This window comes from Athene noctua, chromosome 17 (assembly GCF_965140245.1).
Source record: "Athene noctua chromosome 17, bAthNoc1.hap1.1, whole genome shotgun sequence".
NCBI classification, from domain to species: Eukaryota; Metazoa; Chordata; class Aves; order Strigiformes; family Strigidae; genus Athene; species Athene noctua.
This window is the reverse complement of record NC_134053.1, coordinates 15,456,997-15,482,102: the sequence shown is the minus strand read 5'-3', so window position 1 is coordinate 15,482,102 and position 25,106 is coordinate 15,456,997. Positions and strand designations below refer to the sequence as shown.

Genomic DNA, 25,106 nt, shown 5'->3' with positions numbered 1-25,106 from the left:
CCCGAAGGCTCTTCTGCACCCTCTGCGTGTCGATATTCCCACAAGGAAACTGCAACATCCAGCTGCACCGGGAAGCCCCTGGTGATGGAAATGAGAGAGCAGAAAAGCCTACGTGTCTGGAGATGGGAAATCCCAGCATCTCCAGATGTGCTGGAAGAGCCACTCTCTGCTGCTGAGCCCAGCTCAGGGCTGCCTGCAGCACCTGAGGCAAGTGGCACCCACGGCACAAGGCAGCATCACCCGGCAGTGAGGGAAGGGGAAGGCAGAGCCACGCCAGCTGCCTGTTTTCCCCTCCAGAGCAGTTCTGCCTCCTCTGCCACCGTTCCCCAGTGTGACCCAGCCATCACGTGCCTGTGGCAGGTCTGGGAAATCTCAGCAGAGGTTTTATCAGGTGGCAACAAGGGTCAGAAGTCAGGATCCGACCAAATATCCTCCCTTGAGATGCAGTTTGCTCTTGATTGGACAAGTGCCACAAACAGCAGGGGCTGGGGGAGTCCCCCGCGCAGCCAGCAGCCTGACGATGGGATCTCCACCATCTTCAGCGTGAGTTATTGCCCTTTTGCTCTGTTTCTCATTCCAGACACAGGCTCCCTCCCCATCTGTGCCAAAGGAGAGCACAGCTTGTTTGTAGCATCCTCATGTTCAGGATGTGCTGCACTCAGCAAACTGCTGGTCCCAACCTTACACAGCTCCAGGTTCGTGCCCTACAGCAGCTTGTTCATGAACACCAACCATGCAGACCTAGAGGTACAACGGCAAATTAAAATTCAACCCAGGGGGAGTATTAAAATTAGCAATCCACCACTGGTGGTCAGTAAGGGACCGTCTGCGTGGACTTTCATCCCAACTCCCATTATAACAGTTACCAAAATGGCAAATCAAGCTAATGTTAGCGAGTGCAGCAGAGAAAATGACACAGATCATCCATCCCACTTGTGCCACCCCCACAGGAACAGGGATTTTTAAAGATCACAGGGAACAGGCGCTGCACGCCTGGCAAGAGCCAAGGAGAGACTCACCCCCGGTGACAAGCCAGGACTCGCCAGCTGTTTGACTGTACCCGCTCTCCAAAAGACAAACCAAACAGGGGGATCAACGCAAGGATGGCTTACCAAGGCCAGAGACATGAGCTTCTCCAATATAACCCACACGGCTGTAGAGCTGCTCACACACATCCAAGTATTCCAGTGACTGAGCAACACAGTTGTCTGCTTGTTGAATGGAAAAGTTTGAAGCTGAACAGCCGGTTGAACCCTTAACAGAGCAACTCCCCACACCAGCGGTTTGCAGTTGTTAACTGGAAAGTGAGACTGGCGAGAGAAATAAACCAGACAGCACACTTAAGCTAAATCTTGAGCACCAGCTGCTCCCAGGCCGTGCTTTCACCGCACCCAAACAATGGTGCCTGAAGAAGCCCTGGCAGAAGAAAAGCACTGCTTGCCACAGGCACTGAGGTCTGGTGGTACATCCCGCTGCCCAGCCCAAGCCTTGGGGCACCAAAGGTGCCCCCAGACAGTGCAAGGCAGGGATACACCTACATCCACCCAGGCTATTCCCAGTCTGAGCTCAACAGCTCCTGAAAGCTTCTCTTAAAGCAGAAAGCATCCTGCCTGCATGGTCCCAACCCCATTGCTGAAAGGGTGGAGGGCTGGTGGCAGCCAGGGTTTGGCCAAGAGGAGCACTACAGACAAGAAGAAACCCTGGGGCTTTATTCTTGCTCCCCAGGGTTTCTGGGTGCTGGGCCAGGCACTCAGGAATGGCATGTCCATCAGCCACTGCTGCATCCCAGCCCCATCACCAGAGTCTGCTCTGCACCTTACACCTCATCTTTGCTTTTGCTTAAGGACAATTCTTCCCCCAAAAGCAGCCAGGATGATAAAGCTACAGAAAGGCACCCACACACCAGCTCCATAAGGAAGCAGTGACCCACAACACAAGCCGGGCTGAAGGCTCGAACATGGCCATGCGAGAGCTTCCCTGTTTCCAATGGGAAAAGCAGGTGGCTCTCCCGCAGCAGCTCGAGGCCACCCCACCTCCACCCATCCCAGGCAGCTCCATGGGCCAGACCAGCAGCACCAGGCTCAACCTGAAGACTCCAACGCCTGTGACACCAGCCCCTCCAAAGTCTGTCAGAGCAGGGATCCCAGCCAGAGGAGGAACAGCCACCAACAGAGCCCAAATTCATCCCCCACATGATGGCTGCACACAGCATGGTGCCACCTGCCCCTTTCTCACAGCTGCCAGGGGCTGGGCTCGCTTTGGACAGAGCGCAGCTTCGCTTGCAGGCAATGGAAATCAGCCACTGAGGACATATTTTATTAAAACAAATCCAGGACTATTTCACAACAGCTCACAGGCATGCAAGTTATGAAGATAAAGGTGCCCAGGTTGCCATCCAGTTCTCACGACATGTAGTCACATCACCCTGGAGGGACAAAGGACACAAATGATGAGGCAAGAATTTACTGTGGGTTTACATACCAGGAGAAAAAGGCCAGGGGGGCACAGGGGCAGAAATCAAAATTTACACAGGCAAATCTCTCCCGTCCTCTGCATCCCGAGCAGCCTTATACCCTGGTATGAGCAAAAAGATGCTGAACCTGGGTTGAGGACACAAGAGGGACAATGTCAGCTCATTCCTGTAGCCTTTGAGAAGGGAGAGGAGGCAGCAAGGGACAGGACAGGGCTGCATGGGAAGACAGCTGCTCGAAGCACTCTTACCTCTGCAGCGAGCAGGACTTCAGCCGCATCCCCAGCCCCGAGATGAGATCTGGGGGGGAGGATCGGGGCAGGGGCCAAGCCCTGCCACCTGCAAGCCCTCGTGTCCTGCCTCCCTCAGGGCAGCGGCACTGGCAGCCTCCCGGCTTGCCCCGTGCTGCAGAAAGCCACTATCAAAGACAAGGGATTTGCTTCTCCAGGTGGAAAGGGCTGGCACTTTGGACTGTGGCAAGGGCCTGGGATGATGGCTCACTCCACAGGTCACATCGTGATCTCCCAGCAAAAGGCAATCTGGTTTAACACACATTTCCCTGCTGCTCCGAGGACCCTGGTGCATCGAGGTTTTCAAACCCATCACTGACAAGTCCTCAGCTAAAAGGATAAAAACCACAACGTTAATGCAAACTGAAGCTACTGTCTCCGTTCTTCCGCAGTTACTGTTTAAAACCGGTCATCATCATATGGACCAAAGCCGGAAGGATCAGGGGATTAATCCCCCCCACAATGGGGCATGGGATTTGACCCAAGCTATGGATTTTTACATTTATGTGGCAGCGGTTTTTGAGCCAGAGAGTAGCCAGCACCAGCTCCAGGGGTGTGCTCTGGGATCTGCCCACCCAGCTCTTTACAGAGATTAGTTAACGCAGAACTAACAGCTCCTCCTTTCCTGCACATACTCAGAACGACACAGGGAAAGGGACTGGACACATGGGTAAGGCAAAATTTTATGCACTGCAAGCAAAGGATGTTTCAAGCCTGGGCGAAGTAACCAAGTGCCACTTCTCACTCTCCAAGTGAAATAATTAAACATGAGTTTAGGTAAAATGTGTGCACAGCTTCCCAGGTTATATTGATTTTTGCACTGCAGTCTTGACAAGCAACCTTGATAAATTCCTTTGTCAAAAAAAATGAAATCAAATGGATGCAACAAAAAAGCCACCATGCATTAGACAAAGGAAACATTTACTTACAAACAGTTGAAAAACATGAAAATAATGCTTACTGAAGTCATGCACTCGCATGCAGCAAATAGTAGCATTTGTCGAGAGCACAGGGTGAGAGGTCAATAATAATTGAGGAAAAAAACACATATTTTAAAGAAACAGATGGGCACAGGAGAAAAATAAACAGTAATATGACACACAGGACTTTTAAAAACAAAAACAAATCTGTAGTAAATAAAAAGACGGCAAAATAGAAAGCACTCTGTCATCCTTTTTCCTTGATACTTATCAATTTGAGGAATAGCACAATCCTCACTGTAGATATTTATCCCTCTCCTACTTTTGCTGGTGAAACATTTGCTCTTCAACTTGCCAAGGGGAGAGATCCCTATTGCTGACAGGCTGCTTTTAGCCCCCTAATTTTGCCCAACCTTCCAGCTCCTGCTGCCACAATGCAGGGCTGAGTAGAGACTGGGAAAGATTTTTACTCCCTGTGTACTTGCACCAAACTCCTTCTACATCAACTCAGTCAAAAAAGAGCCTTTTCCTTCCCCCCACCCATCCCAGGTCCCTCTCACACAACCCTGACAGCTTTGCAGAAGGAAGAAGGGTCCTGAAGGGCTAGTGTGGCTCCGTGCAGCACAGTTGTGCTAGCAGACTAAAAATCTCCACAAGCCACAAGGCAGCATCCCTCACCCCAACATCAGCTGCAGGCAGAGGCTTTCGGCACAGGAGCCACAGCACCACTAGCAGATTTGTAGCCTAAAAAGGAATAAAGTGGGTTTTAATTTAACAGCAATGCTTCTATACTTTAATAATAAATTAAAAAAAAAAAAAAAATCAAAGGTTTCCTTTAAGATCACCATGAAAACAACTTTTCACTCGCAGTCTATCAATCACAGCGTCAGTGACATCTCACAGACCCAAAGTTTGCTATATTCACACCCAGCATCTCAGGTCATTGTCATCAGCTGATATCCTCGTGCCACACATCCCGACCCTCCTCCTCCTGCAGGAGCATCTTTCCCAGCACCCGCGTGGGAGCAGAGGCTCCTGCCCACCGCTGCCTCGCTCCTGAGGAACAGCCGTTAACAAAACCCTCGCCCCCTTCCCTCCTCTGCACGGTCACGTTCAGTTATTTATTATCAGGGGGCTTATTAACGCAGGTTCACCTGTAACACTGAACTCACACAGGATTCCAAAAAGCAGCTGCACTGAGACCAGGCAGCAAGCTCTGTCACAGCTACGAAGCACAGCTCACCGCACACGGCCTATCTGAGCACCAACTCCAGCAGCTGTATTTTAAAAAAAAAAACTCTAAAACATGCTTCATGAATTCATGCCACAAATCTGCCAGAGTGTAAAATAAAACTGCAGGGTGACTGCTCAGCAAGCAAAGCACCAAGGCTCCCTGCTTCCTCCTGCTCCGCTGGGCAGCAGCGCACACCAGAGGTGGCGGGGATGTACCCGTGCTGTCGGGCAGGTGTAAGAGCATGTCCTGCAGGAGCAGTAGAATGCACCATGAGCTGGAACATCATTTTCCATCCTACTTCTGAACCCTGCTCATGCACCCAGTGTTTGCAACACTAACATGTACTGCTTCCACAATACCATTCCACACCCAATTGGGAGGTTTAGTAAATCGTAAGAAAATCTTGGAGCATTCTGCCAATCTTTCCTTGCCTTTCGCCACTGCTGGTGCACAAGAACCCCCTCTCCCACAGACACCAGGCCAGCGATGAGCGAGCAGCCCCGTGGCACGTGCAGCAGCAGCGCAGCTCCTGCGCTCACTCCAGAGGACGAGGCTGCAGCAGCGGAGATGGCCTATATACTGCAGTCTGCACGGAGCTCCCTGCTGGAATGTTTAATTCGTGGTGTTATGTAAGTACCATTTTCTGTGTTACTTTGCTATAAATTATTATCATGGATTACATCTGCAAAAAAATAATATATAACATGGTATGTGCGTGTGGGAAACAAGAGAAAGGTCAGCACCAAACTGAGGAGGTAAGAGTGTTTCTTGGGTAACTCTACCTCAGCGTGCGAGTGAAATGGAAAACAGTAACGGGAGAATTAAAAACAGATTAGCAAACAAACAAAAACAAAAAAAACCCAAGGGGGATGGGAAGGGAAGGATTCCAGGCTTGTGAAATACTGGAAAATCCTAAAGAATCCCCCCATCCTCCTCATGTCTGCTTTGCCAGGCAGCAGCCAGCAGACAGTAACAGTTGGAGGCTGTGCGGATCCTGGACTGTTTAAAGCCTACTTCAGCTGAATCCATCAGGATCTTACCAGCTCCAGATATTCAAACTGATTAAATACTCTCACCCCTGGGGCTCCCATCTCATGGCCTGAAAACTCTGGTTGAGAAAAATTCCCAGGCTGATCAGACAACCTCTAAAAGCAACAAAACCAGGAAATCACCTTTTTTTTCCCCCCCTCAACACCTGATTTTCAAGAACATGCCCAGATACATGTTCAGACCACTTTAACCCACCTGTATTTAAAAAGAAATCAATGCTTCATAACCCTCCTTGTTTAGGGCAACTGCCGATAGTCCCATGGCCTGCAAATCCCCAAGTGTTCAGCCGCAGCAGATGTGAAGGACCATAGTTATCTTCTTTACATCCAAGCCCCAAAGCACTTGACTTGCCTCGAAGAGCCCTTTTGTTCCCCACAGGATGCCTGGGAACCTCGTCCCATCACACTGTGTGACAGCTAGGGAGGATCTTGCCGCACACTTACGATGTGCCTGTGGCAAGGCAAAGGCTAGTGAAACGAGGAAGGGACTCGCAGGAGACCGTGCCTGCACCCTCCAACATGCCACTGGTATGGGTCAACCCAACTCTTCAACCCCTCCAGGGATGGGGACTCCCCCCCTGCCCTGGGCAGCCCATTCCAACGCCCAACAGCCCCTTCTGCACAGAAATCCTTCCTCAGAGCCAGCCTGACCCTGCCCTGGGCAGCTTGAGGCCATTCCCTCGAGGCCTGGGGCTGGTTCCTTGGCTCAAGAGACTCATCCCCCCTCTCTGCACCCTCCTGGCAGGGAGTTGCAGAGGGCCAGGAGGTCTCCCCTCAGCCTCCTCTTCTCCAGACTGAACCCCCCCAGTTCCCCCAGCCGCTCCCCAGCAGACCTGTGCTCCAGACCCTGCCCCAGCTCCGTTGCCCTTCTCTGGCCACGCTCGAGTCATTCGATGGCCTTTTTGGGGTGAGGGGCCCAAAACTGAACCCACTCATCGAGGGGCGGCCTCACCAGTGCCGAGCACAGGGCTCAGATCCCTTCCCTGTTCCTGCTGGCCACGCCAGTGCTGACACAAGCCAGGATGCCACTGGCCTTCTTGGCCCCCTGGGCACACTGCTGGCTCCTGTTCAGCCGCTGTCAATCACCCCCCAGGTCCCTCTCTGACTGGTCTGCACACCCCACCCTCAGGGTACATCACAGCATCCCTTGGCTGCAGTGGGAGAAGCTGAAGTGCTGACTGCAGCTCCCAGTGGTGGCTGAGGTGGATCAACCTGTCCCAATCACAACCTAACAGGGAAACAGGAGAGGCAGAGCATCCTGCCAGATGCAGAAGGGAACACAAGTGAGCAGCAGAAGGCATGGAAAGGACACAGGAATCATTAAGAGTGGCAAATCCAAGTGAACAGCTCCATCTCAGCAGAACTGCCAGTTTTATTTTCCATGGCAGCAGTACCCAGCACAGTTAACGGCCATCAGCTGTCCTAGGAAAATCCAGGCTCCAGGGATCAAAAAGACAAAGACCAAGGTAACTGAGCACGGGCAGCCAGTGCCTCTGCAGGCACGAACCCTATGAAGAGGGGAAAACAGTTCACAACATGATGAAAAACATCACAAGGAGGATGGGAAAAGGGAGCACTTTTGTAAGAAGAACTGGAAATAGCAGGGCCGATTACAGCAAGCAATGAGCTGGCATCGAGGGCGTGTGGACAACAACAATGGGGATTGTCCAGTCCTGTCACAGCCACAGCACAAGGCCACCTGGCAGGAGCTTGCTGGAGGGAAGCAACCAGGGGATAATTCACAGAGCAGGGTAAGGAAGGTCACAGATGCTTTGCAGTATTACATTCCCAAGTCAAAATGTCTTTTGCAAACAAAACCCATACTTCAAAAGAGGAAAAAATACAGTCAAAATACATCAAGCAACGAAACTCAGGTTATCACTAGACAATTAAAGGGAAAGCTGAGGAATAACTAATTACAGATCCTTTTTAATCCTACTGCAAAGGCGCTACAAGTGGATCTAGCACGCTGAAGCAGAACTACTTGCTGGCAGCCTGCTTGTGTGAGCTGCAGCCCTGAGAGCTGCATCTTGGCTCTCACCCACCAAACCGCACGCCAACCCTGCAGTGGGATTACCAGCCTCCACAGCAGTGGTGTTCCTCTCCAGAGTTGTATTTTCCCTTTACTCTCCGCTGCAGCAGAAACTCATCCCAGCAGCCAGGGCAGAAGGCATCACCAGCAGTAATAACCCTCCTCCTTCCCCCTTTGCACCACTCAAAGCTCCCGCTCCCCAACAATCTACAAACAAGCCCCTATAAAGCTGTTTTTAATCACTCCCTATTTGCTAAGAAAACAAAAACCTGATTAAGGCAGAAAGAATAACCAGACAACCCATGCAGTCAAGGCCTGTTATCCCAAATCTCAGACACTATATGTGGCCACACCTGGGTGTTGGTCTCAAACTGAATCCTCCCCCACAGGTGACACAGCCCTGAAAGGTTGAAAACACCACGTGAAGCCCAACAGCCACAACTGACAGCATCGTTCCAGCGGCAGCCTCGCCAGGATGGTCACACAAGGTCAGCCAGAACACCCAGGCAGCTTCATCTCTTCTCTAGTCAGCAAATTATAACCACTATTCAGGAAATAGGATAAAGAAACAGGGCACATGCAGTAGTTTTTCCAGGAATAACTGCTTAGCTTTTAGTGCTGTGCTGCTTAAGGACCTCCTGGGTTGCACTTTATATATCGAAATATTACAGCTCACATCCATGAGCAATGAAATTGCACCCAAATCTGTTCAATCACTCTGGATTTTCTGGCTTCCTGCAGCAAGTGCCACCATTTAATTTTGTGTTGTACAAAATATTTATTCCTGCTTCATTTAAACCTATGACCTGATAATTTCCTCCTTGCTCTTGTTGTAAGCAAATCTCCCCATCTTTTCCTGCAGCATTTACTATCTTCCATACGGCATCTCCAGCTGTCATTCTTCCAGATGGAAAATTTACTTTCCCTTGCTGGAGGAGGTTTTATTTGTCTGGTTAATCTTGTGTCTGGTTGCTTTTTGTGGTTGTTTTCTGTTTTGTTTTGGGTTTGGGGCAGGTTTTTTTGTTGTTTTGGGGTTGGGTTTGGTGGGGGTTTTTTTTTATGTTCTACTGAAAAGTTTGTGAGCTGGTGTGATGCAAGCCAGGACCTCTCAAGGGGACAAGCATTACAGCTGCATGTGGAGCAAACCTACATTTTCTCTTTTCTTCTTTTCTTAGTGATTCCCAGTTTTGTTGCTGCACTAATGTCTCTTGAGTCCCAACTTCAGCATGAGACACCTGATGCCTTTGGGGGAGGTTGGCAGGCGAGCTGGTCTTGGCACAGATGTGAACACTGATGTATGCAGTTAACTCCAGGTTTCCTAGTACCACGGACACCAAAAACACCTTCAATCAGCCTGAAATCTGCTGTGATTCAGGTGATGACCCGAATCACAGAGCGGATTTCAACGTCTACCCCCAGGAACCCCTGAGCAGGGGGCCAGAAGAAGTCATCAACTCTCTCGCCTCTCCAGTCACCAAGCAGCCCAAGTTCATCTTGGGTGTTTTCCAAAACTATACTGAGTGTATTTACCTAGTGTAAAGAAAGATTATTTTTTTCTGCCATAAAAAACTTATTAACCACAGTCATCAAATACTTTTAAGTTCACATCCTCCAAGCCACAATAGCAGAGAGAACACCAAGCATAAGGAGCAGATAAAAGCATTTCTTTGCCACTGCTGCTCTGCAAAGGTGAAGTTGCCAAGAGGCCAATGCATGAGCTGCCAAAATCCACATGGTGACCTGGGTACAATAGGGTGAGTGGAGAAGGCTGAAATTATTCAAGAATTTACAGAGGGCAATTACAGAGCTGTGATTTTCAGGACAGATAAACAGCACAGGGGCACACCAAGTACCAATGCAAGCACAGCGCGTGCCCACTCTTTCCATGGGGTGAGAGAGTGGATCCACTCCATGGAGTGTTATCCATGGGTACCATGTGGGCAGATCAAGCTTACTACAACATCATCAACAGTTTATAAACCCAACAGGAAACAGGGATGCCAGATTTGGCTCAGCTGAAGCTAGATGCAAGCCATCCTGTCCTAATGTTACACCATACATTTATCTTAGTGGACTTAAGCACCACATGGCAATTGAGGAGAGAGCTAAAACAGCAACTCAGCTCCACTCTCTGCCACTAATCCACCCAATACCACTAGGCAGGTTTCTCACCAATGAAGCAGGATGAGGACATCAAGCTTTCTCAGGTGACATCTATCAGTACTTACTAATGTCTCAGCTCATGGCTCATTACCAAAATAGTCCCAGATACCCACTGTGTAGAAGGGAAACCAGAGCTCCTTCAGTTACGCAGAAGAGGGAACAGCAAAGTCTCCCATCTCATACTTGGTTTGGGTGTAGGTTTTGCTATTTCTTAAAAACAGAAATGAAAAATCAGTCCTGTGAAAATGCCACCTCTCAGTGCACAGCTCAAGATAGCCAGTAATCAAATTTAAAATGCTTTCAGACCTATTTCAAGAGAACTACTGGAGTAAAAGACTCTTTTCAGTCACCCCAAAACAGTTTCCCCGTTTTTAAAAAAATATTTGCAGAGTTAACCCGATTTGCCAGTCCTGAACTCCATCAAAGCTCAAACACCAGGAAAGCAGTGAGGGACCACTGTATTCTGCAGAAACAAGTGAATGGAGAACCCCAGCTTACATCCAGTAGCAACTCAGGTGTGGCTCATCTTTAAAACATTTCCAAAAATAGGTCAAGCTTTTTTCTTTATTTAGATTAATTAATTCCACACTAACACATTGCCCCTTTTCAGATGCAAGGAGAGAAGGACTCCAAAGCAGTAGGACGCAAGGACACCCCCTTCCCTCTCCTGGGAGCTCCTTGACTGCTGAAAACTGTAGAGAGCCAAAAAGCTGTTCCACATGTGAGACTGCCCCAGTGCTCATGGCTGGAGACACCTCAAAAGCAGCTGACTTGAGCCCAGTCATCTCCTCCCCAGACGTGCCACCTCCAACAGAGCCTCCACGTCCCTGAGCATCAGCAGAGAACGCCAAGGACGGGCTCCTGCCGCATCCCGCTGCAGCAGACAGGGCAGCGGGCAGTGCCCGCGAGAGGGGATCACCCTAAGGATGCTCCTCGTGTCCTTCCCCAGAAGTGCTGGCAGTGTTAGACACAAACCTGCTTCTCTGCCCACCTCACTTGCCCCCTCCAACACTCTCCCAGTCTTCTGCCCCCCCAGAGCCATCGATGCTCCCTCCCTGTCAGCATAAATCCATACGGCTGCTCGCCCTTCGCACCCACTGTCCAAGACAGCCCCTGTGCACTGACCTGGGCTCTACAGAGCAGCCCTGGGAAACACTCGGGTTTTGGTGATCAGTCGGGGTAAGAGAAGACTCCCCACATGAGCAGACCTGAAGGACCAAGGGACTTACTTCTTCAGCAAATCCAGACCCTCCACTTGTAAACACCCAGCCCAGGGCTCCGCACAATGCCCGGCACTCAGAGGGACACAACACTAGGGATTTTATTTCGATTCAAGCAAAACAGTCAAACCTAACACACAATCATTCTTTACCTTAATTAAAAGATCTGTAACTGGGACAAAACACCATCAGCCAGGTGAACATTATAAATTAATTCACCAGTGCCCTCAGCTCTAAACTCCACAGCACAAGGATTCAGTGCCCGTTTACAGAGTGTCTCATCCCTCGGACCAGATCAGAAGAGCCTGGAAAAACAAGAGTTTGGTTTGGTTTTTATTTCCCAGCAACTCCTCGGCCTGAATCACAGTACTGCCCCACAAACAGCTGAGTCAGCACAACCACGAGGCAGCACAGGAACAAGCATCCGCAGCCAAATCAGCACTGCTGCCGCACTGTCCTGACCCTGAAAGTACGGCCTGAGCTCGCTGGAGTTAGGAAGTCAGCACGTCCAGGGCCTTAAGAAAGGAAGTCTCCACATTTGCTATTTTTATGTAAAGACACAAACCAAAATAACTGCGCGTGACTCGGGAGGCAGCATCGCTGACATCCTCCTGCAGCCCTGGGCTGGGCAGGAGCTCGGCAGCCCGCACCGCTCCACGCCTCCCCCTGTATCGCCCACAGCCCGACAATCAGAAAGGTGAAGGTAAAGGCACACACCAACCTCTCCCACATGCGAGGTCCTTTTCTAAAGGCCTAACCCAGCTAAAGGACTCTCTTCCCGCTACAGGGTAAGTGACACTCGCAGGACCAAAAGCACTGACACCCAGCTCACTACAGCCAGGACCTAGCACAACATCACACTCTGCCGGGCAAAGCAAGCACGTCTAGAAACTTCTCCTCAGGCAGCTGTATTCTCCATCAGTATTCATGTACGCTCCAGAGCTGCAGTATTAAGGGACAGAGAGTTCACAATACTTGATATAATTAAATCTGTAGATGCTAGTGCCCTGAACACGGCATACTTGAACAATTATGGGAAACGGGTAAGTGGCTCGCGCACTAATCAACTTCTGTATGACCTTGCGGGATGGCTAATTATGTGAAAGTCAGACCACATTAGTCCAGGACTCAGGGCTTATTCTCCTGCAAGTCAAACCATTGGCATTCTGTCATTCTGCTGCCCTCTACAAAACCTTACTCCAAGCACAGGCTCTGCCTGCGCAACGCCCCCAGCAGCCAGCATCCCAAATGACCATCCCACTGGGACACAAACAAAAACATTAACACACTGCCTTCCAAAAATGTGGTTGCACTAATTTTGTGTGGACTGTGTGTTTTCATAAGCCAGCAGCATTAGAAGGCAGTCTCCATCTACAGAGCCTTGACAGCCGCTCAGATAGCTGCGCCCCACAGCTGCCCCACGGCACGCTGTAGTTTTGGTGAGCATGCAGCAGCGTTTCCCCTGGAAAAGTAGAGGTTTTTCTTGATGCACTGACCCAACCACAACCTTCCTCCGTGGCAATGTGAAAGTTAAGCTTCACAAACTTTTCACCCACAGATGCAAATTCACTGCAGTCAGTAGCACAGAGCAGCATCTGCAGCTGTCCCAAAGCCCAAACCTGGACAGTAAGATAATACCCAAGCACTGAACAAAAGTGCTTTTCCCTGGTCACACCTTCACATGCTCCTTCTCTAAAATATATTCATTCTGAATATACACTTACATTTTAAGCAGAGTGTTACAAAATCGGGTGTTTGCTACACTTTTTCTCTTGTATAAGGCCTGATTTCCAGCATTCAAGACAAGATCTGACAGTGGTTTTATCTTAGGACAGAGGAGATAGAAAGCTTTTTCATTCATTCATGGGTTTTGTTTCATGAAACTTGAAGCCATTCTCATTCGTTGATAAAAACCAATTGTTAATCCCAGAAGGGTTATAAGCATTGAAATATATCTAAAATACTCTAAAGCACCCAAACAACCCATTACACAAGGGAGCAGTAAAAATGGCACTGGGGAGGAGCTGCGTAACCGGCACAGGGCTCTGACAGCTAGACATAATGCAGCTGTCCCAAACATACATTGATAAATACCAGACCACAGCATAGTGTGTGTAGGGGAGAGAAGGGAAACACACATGGAGACACACATCTCAACTAATTGTACACGGCCATCATCCACCATCTAAGCTATGGGCGAACAGAAGGACACGGCCCTGGCACTGTGTTGCGAATTGGTGATCCCCGGAGTGCCACTCACTGCTGCACTGAGTGCATCTTACAGCATTCCCTGCCCACACAGACCAACCCCAAGTCTCCAGGAGAAAGGCACATACATCCTGCCTTCCAGAAGAAGCATCATTAGTGCATTTTTACTGGCTCTCCACAATTTACAGACATTACCAAGGGCTTTAAAGACCTGCTCAATGCTCCACAACCAGAGGAGATGATGTTGGGTGCACATAGTATTGTTTAAAACCCTTTGTGTCTCTGTGAAACCATCAGCTATTTTTAATTGCGTATGAAACAGTATCTGCCAGGGTTTCTGCACAATTTAACAAGCACAGAAGAGCTGGCTTACAAGGTGGTTTTAAAAAGGATCCAGTTGCACGTTCACACACTAAGACACACTCTACCTGACTGGTTGTTCCTCATGCGAATGGCTTTTGCTTTGGCCAGCTCCAGGGCAGTGACCCAGCGCTGCCTCTCCACTTCTGAGTTTGCCTTTAAGTGGTACGTCCTTCCCCCGTTGGAAAGCACAATGTTACAAGAGTCCTCCGTATCGATATGAGCCGTGGACAGGTTGATGGTCCCGCGACACGTGTGGGCCATTTCTGCCTGTGTCCTGCATGGGAACAGAGGGAAAAGGAAGTGTCAGTCCCCCTGCATCCAGCCTGTACCCAAAACACCACCAATGCACCCTCCCGTGCAGCAGAGACCCCCAGGAACATCCCGAGCAGGCAGCAAGCCTGTCAAAGACACCAAAGCTAGAGAAGCTCCTCAAAAAAAAAAAGGACAGGGCTGAAGTATTTGGCTTGAGCTTGTTCCCTTGTACGAAGGTCACCCCTAGCACTTAGGCTGCTGGTTTCACATCCTGCTGTGCTGATTGCTTCTGGCTGCCCTAAAAGTGAAATTACCAACTGCACACTGCTAGCCTTTCTCATCTCATTTGTACTGCTGTTTTTCTCCCTTCTCTCTGCTATCCCACCTCCAGCATCTAGTATTTCATGGCTCTTTATATCCTCTCTCTTCTGTCATTGTCTTTTGTCTAAGTGTGATAAGATCTTCTATGCAAAAAATCTCCATTTGTGAGGCAAATGAAGCAGCACAATTCCTCTTCAGCTGTTAAAACACCTTTACTGCTGGCAAAATTGCTTAGTACTTCCCTAGGCTCACCCAGATGAGCAGAAGGCTTTCCCAGCACACCAGCCCTCCTCCCACCCCAGCTGGGCATACCACGAAGAAGCCAAGCCCACGCCACAGCACCCTTAACCCACCACCACCCCACTGCTGACAGTCGCATCCAGGACTTCATGTCCAGGGGCCAAAGCCCCCCAGGCTGTACGAGAGCACAGCACACCCCTGCCCCATGCCACAGTTCTGCTGGTCCCAGCCAGGGACAAGGCACAGCAAGTTGCTTTAAAGCAATGACCCCTCCAGCAGCCACGATAGCTGCTGCTCCATCATGGAAGTATTTCCACACTCAAACACTCTTAGCTCTCCATGGGCTTTTAGCTTTACCAAAGCTGAAATGCTCACTTAATTTTTTTTATTTATTAGTTCTCCTCTTTCCTTCACCAGCTCTCACGCCCCAGGAGAGCAGCCAGGGCCACGCTGCCTGCCTGCCATGGCACAGCGGGTGCCGTGCCGGCTGAGAGCGCGATTCTTGAACACAGAGAGACACTTTGTCTTTTCAGAGCGTGCAAGCTGTGGAAGAGCCACAAAAACTGACAGCCACTTTTTAAAACATGATTTAACATAGTGTTTTTACAAGCAACTAAAGTCACTTTTTAAAAAAAAAGTCACAAAGACTAAGTTTTTAAAGGCCAAAGTAGTCTCAAAACTGCCTGTACACCCACTGCTGCATCGCAGATGCCTAGAATAGCTCTACAAGCACTGAGCCAGAGAGTTCTCAAGGTTTCCCACCAGCCGAGCAGACACGCTCAGAGCAGCCAGCAGACACAGCCGACAGCATCACCAATGCCATACAAACCCTGCCAACACTGGGGCACGCACAGCGGCCACCGGCCTGCATCACCCGCTCCCATCCTGGGGGCTGCATGTTCTCCAGCCGGGGGGCACAGAGGCTGTAACTCCCGTGTCCCTCCAGCCAGGAGGGCCTCAGCAGCACCTGGAAGCCAGGACCACTGGACAGGAGGAAATAAGAGTGTTTTCCTTGACACTGTATTTTTCCATCTTTTACTTTACTCCATTCTTTTTGCTTTTTTTTTGTCTATCCCCTTTCTCACCCTGTTCATCTCTGCTGCATACCCACCCCTCAACCCTCATTCCTCACCCACCCTGACAACCCTCTCACTGCCCAGCACCCTCTCCCCCTACCACACTGCTATCCCTCCCTGAAAGTGCAACTACAATAAACACACTTGGCATTAGATCACTTCTGTGTCCCAAAATGTTCCCTCTGCCCCTCAGCACCCACAAACCACCTACCACCTTCCATTTATGCTGTGCAGCAAGGTGGGATCCTTCCCGCATACCAATCTCATAGAATAGACATCAATGACACTTAGAAAATTCAATTTCTCCATGATTTCCTCTCTTCTGCTGCTGGCTGTCACTTCCCATGGCACAGTTTAATCTAGCCCACCATTTTCACCCACCTAAGTAGTCAAAGGTCTTAGGAAAGTTTTGAAGACTATAAATCTCCCTAAATCCAGGTGACCATCCTGGGGGACAGAGGCAGGAGCAGGCCAATACTATCACAGCATAAATAAGCCTTGTGTATTTTTAAATGCCTCTTGTCCAAGTCATTTCCAGAGTCCTCTCCCTTTTCCTAATATTAAGACATGCTGGAATTCGGTTAATGTCAGATAATCACTGCAAGGATTTTGCTAGTATTTCAACAAAATACATTACTACACAGTTGCTCATTGAGTTGCAGCAGCAGGAGGAATTGCAGTCATTTATAGGAATTACCTGCTCCTTTCATTTCCCCCAGCGCAGCAGCGTAGTCCTTACCCAGGAATGTCCACCCAGGTCCATCATTCCTCAGGTCCTGTGGATGGACACCTGTCTGAAACATCCCATGGTACAGATGGAATCAGACTCAAGCAGCAGGACAGGCTCTTGCCTCATCACACCTCCTCATCAGCACTTTATAGAGCAGTTCACCATGGCCACAGGCAGTTGGCGTGAGCACCATGCAGAGGGTGATGACCCTCCCAAAACCACTCCATCAGGGCAGCGAAGTAACCCAGAGCACAAGGCCTAGTGAAGAACAGGTGCTCCTCATGTACTGGAATGATTTTTAAAGAAGTTCAACCTTGCTACTTGAAATATTTTCCAAACAGTACTCAAGGAAGGGGAAAAAGCACTTCCAACTGGTTTGGAAGACTTGATGGCTATTTGCTGCATGATAAAGCACCTAACACTGAGAAAAGCTCCCCTCAGACACCAGAGGCTGCTTCAGGCTCTAGAAGCAGAAAGCCACCCTTGCTCACAGCCTTGAACCACCAGTTACATAGCTCTGCTCCATGTCCCACGTCTGTCTGTCTCTCCACCACCCTTCTGCTGTTTTTCTCCACTTCCTCCTTGTTTCTTTACCCAACATATCTTAACCCAGCTATTTGCTCCTAAAACTGCAGCACCCCCAGGCCCAGACGGTCTTTGTCAATCCTCACATTGCAATGCCAAGTCTCTTCCTCTGCCTCTGATCTCCCTCTATGCGGATTCCTCCTCATCTCCATCCAGCTTCTTATTTTGTCAGGGCATTCCCAGTTACTCCTTTTTTTCCACCACTAACAGCCTCCCTCCATCCCAAAAGCAGCCACCCACCATCCTGCTGCACAGCTCCTCCCAGCTCTCAGGTCACTAATGACATCGTAAATGCACTGAAGTCCAAAAGTGATCACTGGCCACAGCTTTTCCTAAATTTTAAAATCCAAGTCACATCTTTAAAGCCAGGAGCTGAACAAGCCATCAGCTGCTGAGCACTGGAAGCTTTCACAGAGGCACACAACACCAGCTTGGCAAGTACAAGACTGTTCCCACGAGTACTGGGGGCATCTCCCCTTATTCCTGAAAGGTTCAAGGCAGTTTGCATGTTGCTTCCTTCTCTGTGGCTCTGAGCACGGTGACAGCCCCATCACATCACACGGGCAGGGGTCCGGCGAATCCCTGAGTTTCAACACAGTTCCTCCACAGCACTTGTAAAAACCACCACGTGCTGGTGATGGGCTTCCTAAACCTTCTGGCCCTGCTCCACGCACTGATGCAGCAGGAGAGAGAAACCTTGGCTGCACGTCATTCGCCAAGGAACACATCACATACACAGGAGTCTCTAAGTCTCTTGAGGGAGGTTTTATAGCCTAGAGATGCTCTCAGAAAGTGTCAGTGATGGAGTTCATTATGGGACGGAGATACGGTCACCACGTGGGGAGAAGAGGCAGCAGTTCAGAGATACTCATTACCAACCACACTGCTGGGGTTCCATGTTACACAGAAGGAAGCCATTCTGGCTAAGCATGAACTCAAACTCCAAGCCCCAAAACCCTAACTACAGCACCTCGAGGACTCCTCTCACCTGCTCAGCCCTGACACTGTTTTGCAGAACAGATTTAACCTAGATCCACACACAAGCTCAACGTGCAGACACAGAACCCATGCAGAAACAAAAGCCTCTTGGTACCTCTTAAGGACTAGGGTTCATGTCTCGCAGCACCACAGGTTAAGTTCAAACCCAATGTACAGTGTGATCATGCTTGCTTGGAGGGGGGGTGAATTGGCTCCAAATGAAATCAAGCACTAATTTTCATTTCCAAAGTCATCCTCCTCATGATGCAGCATATACTAATGTGTTCCCAGATGGAATTACTTCCTACCTTGAGAGGACTGCTACAATTATTTTCTCTTCTACACAAAACAAAGGTCCCCAAGGTGACTTCACTACACCAATTTAAGTCATATTAAACAGCCTTGCTCTCTCACCCAAGAAAACTGTTTCAGTACAGGTTTTTGTTATTTAAGCTACCTTTCTGTGCCAATCTGCATGGGAAACCAATTCTTATCAATCAGCACCCACACACGAGGCAGGCACCTGACCCAACAAGCAAGCAATCTCCTCTGTCTGCATGCAGGAAAAAAAAAAAAAAAATAAGAGGTGCCCTTCAGAAGCACTCGTGGTCAGATGGATCTGCTTATTCACTGCTAGCAGCTCAACTATTGCATAATGTGATCCAGGCAGATTTTCTGATTCTCGACTTTCTGCAATAATCTGAGCACTGCACATATGGGAGAACACGTGGGCAGGCTGCAAAAAATATGAAGGAAGGTTAAATGTGGACATAGACCACACAGAGGTGGATGCAGCTGAATATCTGGGGCTTTTTTGCTGCTCTCTCACAAAGCTGATCAATGGGATTCACCTTCAGAGACACAGAATTATAGTTCTGCATGGGAGAGACAGAAGAGGACTGCTTTGCATACAGCCCTTGCCAACACACACAGCATGAGGGACTATGCAACACAAGGAGAAGATTTTTTAAAAATACCTACAGGTGTTTAACAGTAGGGAGGACTACAGCGCCCATCCAGCAAGAGGAAAGCTAATGTCCAGGGTGAATATAACCCCTTTCCCCCCAGAGCACAGCAGCAAGATCCTCAAAGCACCAGGGCAAGCTCGACGCAAGCCCTGAGCTGCCAGGGGCTGCACAGCTCGGGCACCTGATTCCAGACAAAAAAGACCATGAACTACCAAGAGGGATGTGATCGCTTATTCCCAAAATCATTCTTGTGGCAAAAACAGTGCTGCTCATAGATGCACTAGGATCATCAGAAAGGAGATCTCTTACTCCGTAAGTATGAATATACTTTATCATGATGCCAGCAGTTCCCCATTTCAGCTGCCAAACCTTCTCTAGATGAACAGGTCCCAGTTCCTGCACAGATTTTGTCAAAGCTATCAAAAGATCCTGCTCAAGATACAGACATATTTGCTTTTTTTATTTCGACACCATGTAGGACACAGTAATAGAAATTTCAGATTGGCATCATCACTCAGGCACCCTACCCGCAAGTACAGGAAAGCTCTTATATCACAGCAATTTGCAGAATGCTGGATTTTGCAAAAACCTTCAAAGACCATCTTTTTGTTAAAATATTATTTGCAGCTTTTTTTTTTTTTTCCAGGAAAAGCTGCTTCAGATACTTTAATACCACAAATCTAAACAGAGAGCTTGACAAGACAACTTATCAGCGTCAGTTACTTAAAAAGGCCTTCAGCATAAAACTCCTGGAGTCTAAATTTTAGCAACTCATTCTGCAGCCTGACAGATCATCTCCATGCTGTAGTACAATATAAGAACAGCAAATCACAATTTAAAGACCTGCTTTCCAGTTCTTCAGGAATACTTGAGCTACACGAGGCTGCTCAGTATGCCAGTGCTATGCAAGAGAAAGATGCTCCCAATTTTCAACAACTGTAAGAAATCTTACTATATAAAAAACAATGACATTCCTTTGTAAGAGCTGAGAAGACAGATTTATCATCAGAGCAGAGAAAAGGTGGTGAAAAAGTAGGTAATAAAGAGTTTTTCATCTACCCCACAGCTTTGGTTTCAGTGATGCCACAACAGCCAAAGATTTAGCTTCAGATGCTGGTAAGATATTGCTTACATGGATTTTGTAACTGTAAGTGCAGCTCTGCTGTAAGTTAATAGGATGCAGCGAGCAATAAATAGCCCCAACTCACAATCTGCTCCCAGATACTATTCACTTAAAGCAAGCAAGCACGACGGACACTTGTGGAATTTCTCTGCTAAGATTTCCTTTCCACCAGCAAGGCTCAATGACGTTTCTGAGTAGCCTCATCTCTCCTAAAACTCAACTTCTCCTTTTCTCACAGCTGAGATGGGATCAGGCAAAGAGCCCCAACAGGGAACCGAGACTGCTCTGCACAGCACCCCCTTTCCAAGCAGCCAGTGGTATTTCAACATGCTTTATAGCTTGACCACCGATAAGGAGGTCAGGGAGAGTACAGCAACCCGACTCTGAACCCAGAGCACACATCTGCAACCCTGGCAGCTCAAGAGCTACTTCAGTTCAACCAAGCAGAGGGGGTACCACACATGTAGGGACCTTGTTACATTATGTCCTGGCTAGGAGCATCCAGCTTCACAAGGGTGCAAAAAACGCTCAGGCTAGGGAGCGTGCACCGCTCCAAACTGGCTTATCCACAAAAAACGCAGCAGGACACTACGCAAACACTGACCTGAGGCTTCTCTCCTAAACTTGGAGGGCCAATACTGCCTGCACACGGGTTCCCAGCATCACTCTGTATCGCTAGGCACCTTCACTCCAAAAAGTCCATTGAATGACTCGAGCGTGTCCAGAGAAGGGCAACGGAGCTGGGGCAGGGTCTGGAGCACAGGTCTGCTGGGGAGCGGCTGGGGGAACTGGGGGGGTTCAGTCTGGAGAAGAGGAGGCTGAGGGGAGACCTCCTGGCCCTCTGCAACTCCCTGCCAGGAGGGGGCAGAGAGGGGGGATGAGTCTCTGGAGCCAAGGCCCCAGCGCCAGGCCCCGAGGGAATGGCCTCAAGCTGCCCAGGGCAGGGTCAGGCTGGCTCTGAGGAAGGATTTCTGTGCAGAAGGGGCTGTTGGGCGTTGGAATGGGCTGCCCAGGGCAGGGGGGAGTCCCCGGGATCCCTGGAGGGGTTGAAGAGTCGGGTTGACCCAGCGCTGAGGGATCTGGTGGGGTTGGGAACAGTCAGGGTGAGGTTCATTGTTGGGCTGGAGGAGCTGCAAGGGCTTTTCCAACCAAGATGGTTCTGTGATTCACACAAAAATCCAAGCACAATTTAAATTGTACTCAGAAAAATGAGAAAAAACACTCGCTCCCTCTCCCTAGAGATCTTTCACCTGTTATCTCAAAGTAATTTGCTTGCTGCAAGCCTCAGGTAACCAACACACCCGATTCTACACCTTAAAAGCTAAATTCCCACCTTATCACTCTTAAGGCCGTTCTGCTTTCCAGAGTAAATGTAGGTCACTGCTGGGCTCAAACATGTCCCTGTGCTGACAGCCACAGCCACCTCCCCGTGACAGCCTCGGAGAAGCACAAGGTGAGCAGCATTTAAAGGCTCACATGTTCTTGTCTTTCCTATTCCAGCATATCCTCAGGATTTCTCTCACTGCAATTAAGTCACAACACCTACAGTCTGGGCATGTACTGGCTGCACCTGAATCTCCAAGTCTCCAACCACACACTTAGGAGAATTCACCCCCAGTGCAAGCGGGATGCTGAAGCCAGCACAACTTACAAGCAGCTGTCTGAATCATTTTTCCTTTGGGAAAACAGCAGCAAGTGTTTAAACAGAAATCTGCTGTGAGCTACAGCCCTGGCTACAGGCAAGAGGCATCAGCAGACACACCAGATTATTTGCCAGGTTATCACTCAGCTGCTCGATCACTGTTTACCAGTCAGGAAATATTTTCTAATTTAAATAGTATTTACATGAAAATCTATTGCTGTTGCTGTGAAATCTTCTTGGGCTTGTTTTTTCTTCTTTTCCCCTCAATTACTACTTGAGCTGTAACAGCTCACAATGGGCAGCTGAATTTTTGCAAGGAAGTTTTACTGTCCACATCTGAGTTTTGAGTGTAGGTCCAGAAACAGCCTCCCCAGCATCACCGTGACAGCCAGTTCCTGCAGGTCACACGCCTGGGCTGGGATGATCAACACAGCATAGCTGACAGAGCCAAGAGGTTCACTGACACTGGGGATGCTCCTGGCTTTTTCCTCCATTTCAGGGAGAAAATAAGAAACATATGAAGAGTCTGAAAAGTCACAGGCTGTCATCGAAGAGAGTGACATTATTTGTGGTTTGCGGTGGGGTTTTTTTGAGAGTCTGGATGTGAGGTACAAAGACCTTATACTGCCATGGCAAGAAGCTGGACACAAATCCCTTGGATCCCACAAATCCCACAAATCCATTGGACAGGTCCCTTTCTGGAGCTGTCAAACTCAAGGAGCTTCCCCAGTGAGCTCCACCACTACATGGCATTTGAAGAGTTAGAAGCTTGGAAATTTTTGGCTGTCATATCTCAACAAAATTATGAATCAAGGCTTCTGCACTGGTGCTGCAGATCACATCCAAAAATCAATCCAACACAGTCAGAAGTAAACACCATAACAGTACAAGCCCAACATCTCAGGGCACCCTCCAACACACCAGTAGATCTGGAAAGATGGGATTGATAAGCACGTTGGTCTGGAGATGCCCTTACACCTCTGATGTCAGAGAAGCTCAAGGACCCAAGTCACAACTCGCAGCCCAAGAACTGAAGGGAGCTGTGGCAAGACAACTTATCAAACATCCCTCAACATTTCCATCCTGGTTGCTCCAGCCACTCGACCAAATTCAGCCAGCCCAGCACCACCTCACGGCTCAGCACTCACACACCACCATGTAAACACTGGGCTTTACAGAATCACAGAACCATCTCGATTGGAAAAGCCCTTGAGGCTCCTCCAGTCCAACCATGAACCTCACCCTGACCGTTCCCAACTCCACCAGATCCCTCAGCGCTGGCTCAGCCCTCCAGGGATGGGGACTCCCCCCCTGCCCTGGGCAGCCCATTCCAACGCCCAACAGCCCCTTCTGCACAGAAATCCTTCCTCAGAGCCAGCCTGACCCTGCCCTGGGCAGCTTGAGGCCATTCCCTCGGGGCCTGGCGCTGGGGCCTTGGCTCCAGAGACTCATCCCCCCTCTCTGCCCCCTCCTGGCAGGGAGTTGCAGAGGGCCAGGAGGTCTCCCCTCAGCCTCCTCTTCTCCAGACTGAACCCCCCCAGTTCCCCCAGCCGCTCCCCAGCAGACCTGTGCTCCAGACCCTGCCCCAGCTCCGTTGCCCTTCTCTGGCCACGCTCGAGTCATTCAATGGACTTTCTGGGGTGAGGGGCCCAAAACTGAACCCACTCATCGAGGGGCGGCCTCACCAGTACAGGGCTCAGATCCCTTCCCTGTCCCTGCTGGCCACGCCAGTGCTGACACAAGCCAGGATGCCATTGGCCTTCTTGGCCCCCTGGGCACACTGCTGGCTCCTGTTCAGCCAGCTGTCAATCACCCCCCAGGTCCCTCTCTGACCGGCAGCTCTCCAGCCACTCCTCCCCAGGCCTGTAGCGCTGCTGGGGGTTGTTGTGGCCCAAGGGCAGCCCCCAGCATTTGCCCTTAGTGAAACTCCTCCAGTTGGCCTTTTGTATCCATTCCCTAGTTTTCTCAGCAAGACGACGACGATAAACATTCCCATCCTGATCTACCAAGAGGAGAGCAAGGCAAGAGAAACTCATAACGTAGCAGATGGACTGCAGAGCAACACAACCAGGAGGCACTTCCCCAATTAGAGGGAGTCCTGTTCCCGCATCTGCTCAGGGCTCCCTCACAGCCTATTCCCTCCCACAGAAGGGAAGGCAAGTCCCCAGCATTTGCATCTTGGGACCAGTAGTTCAGCACATCCCTGTCCCAGGAAGACCAGAGGGTTTCTCTGCAGAGGGCTGTGGAAGATTATTGCCCCTGCAAAGCACAGCGGTCCAGGACACAGGCACAGATCACTGTGCTCCTACCTTGCATCACATAACCATGGATATACAGGTAAAACAGGGCAGGTTTTGTTGTAACTACAAGAAAAAATTACAAATGCACATTGAAACTCATTTAAACATGGGCATTTTTCTGGTAGAGAAGTAGTACATCCCCAGAAACAGGTAGGAAAATCAACTCTAAATGGCTGCAAAGTATTCCCCTGGCTGTCTGCTAATTGCTACCAGTATTTCAAAACAATGCAGATGTTTAATACAGAAGTTGTGCAGACATCTCACGTTTAAATATTTGTACAAGAAGATTATTTCATTCCTGTTAACCTTGCGCACAACACAAAGACCATTCTCTGGTGGCGAAGTGTAGATGTTTGACCTCCCTTACCACTCCAGACCTGATTACTCGGGCACAGTCTCATCTCCGCCTTTGCTTTCTCCACTATACAGCAACCTGGAAACATTCAGAAGTTCAGAGAAAAAATACTTTTTTATCTCCTGTCCTCCTGCAAGAGAAAGAAGCTGTAAAGCCTCACAGATGAGGGTCTCATTGCTTCTTACACTACTGACCTCTCCCAACTTAGTGAGTAAGACCTATTTCTCCTACTGTATCTTTCACAGATTAAATTGAAACCAGTTTATTAATTTCATTTTCCCACCACACTGCAAAATATCATATCCTTAACTAAGTTAAGGGCTCTGCAGTCATAGAGTAATATTTATACCAGCTGCATAACCAGGAAATGCCCTTTAGAGTAAAGAGACTGCTGCAGGCAGAAGCAAGAACAGAAAAACACGGACAAGGAAACAAAATAAGCAGAATCAGGTAATGCAATAGATGGGGACAGAAAAGAGGAGATACCAAATGGATTTACAGCCTGCCTGGCCCACAATAAGAGCAATGCTTTGAAATACTTTCAGCAGATTTTTTATTTTTTTTTTTTAAAGATGATGCAGAAGAAT

At 49.2% G+C, this 25,106-nt stretch overlaps 1 protein-coding gene across 2 annotated transcripts in view; it reads right to left on the bottom strand.

The window, feature by feature from the left end:
* The window catches only part of OSBP2 (oxysterol binding protein 2), a 140,213-nt gene that overhangs the window by 94,231 nt on the left and 20,876 nt on the right, over positions 1–25,106 (bottom strand). For both annotated transcript variants that reach the window (XM_074920891.1, XM_074920890.1), the window contains exon 2: positions 14,015–14,223. In XM_074920891.1, the coding sequence (XP_074776992.1) occupies positions 14,015–14,223 (209 nt within the window). The remainder of the gene's footprint in view (positions 1–14,014; positions 14,224–25,106) is intronic.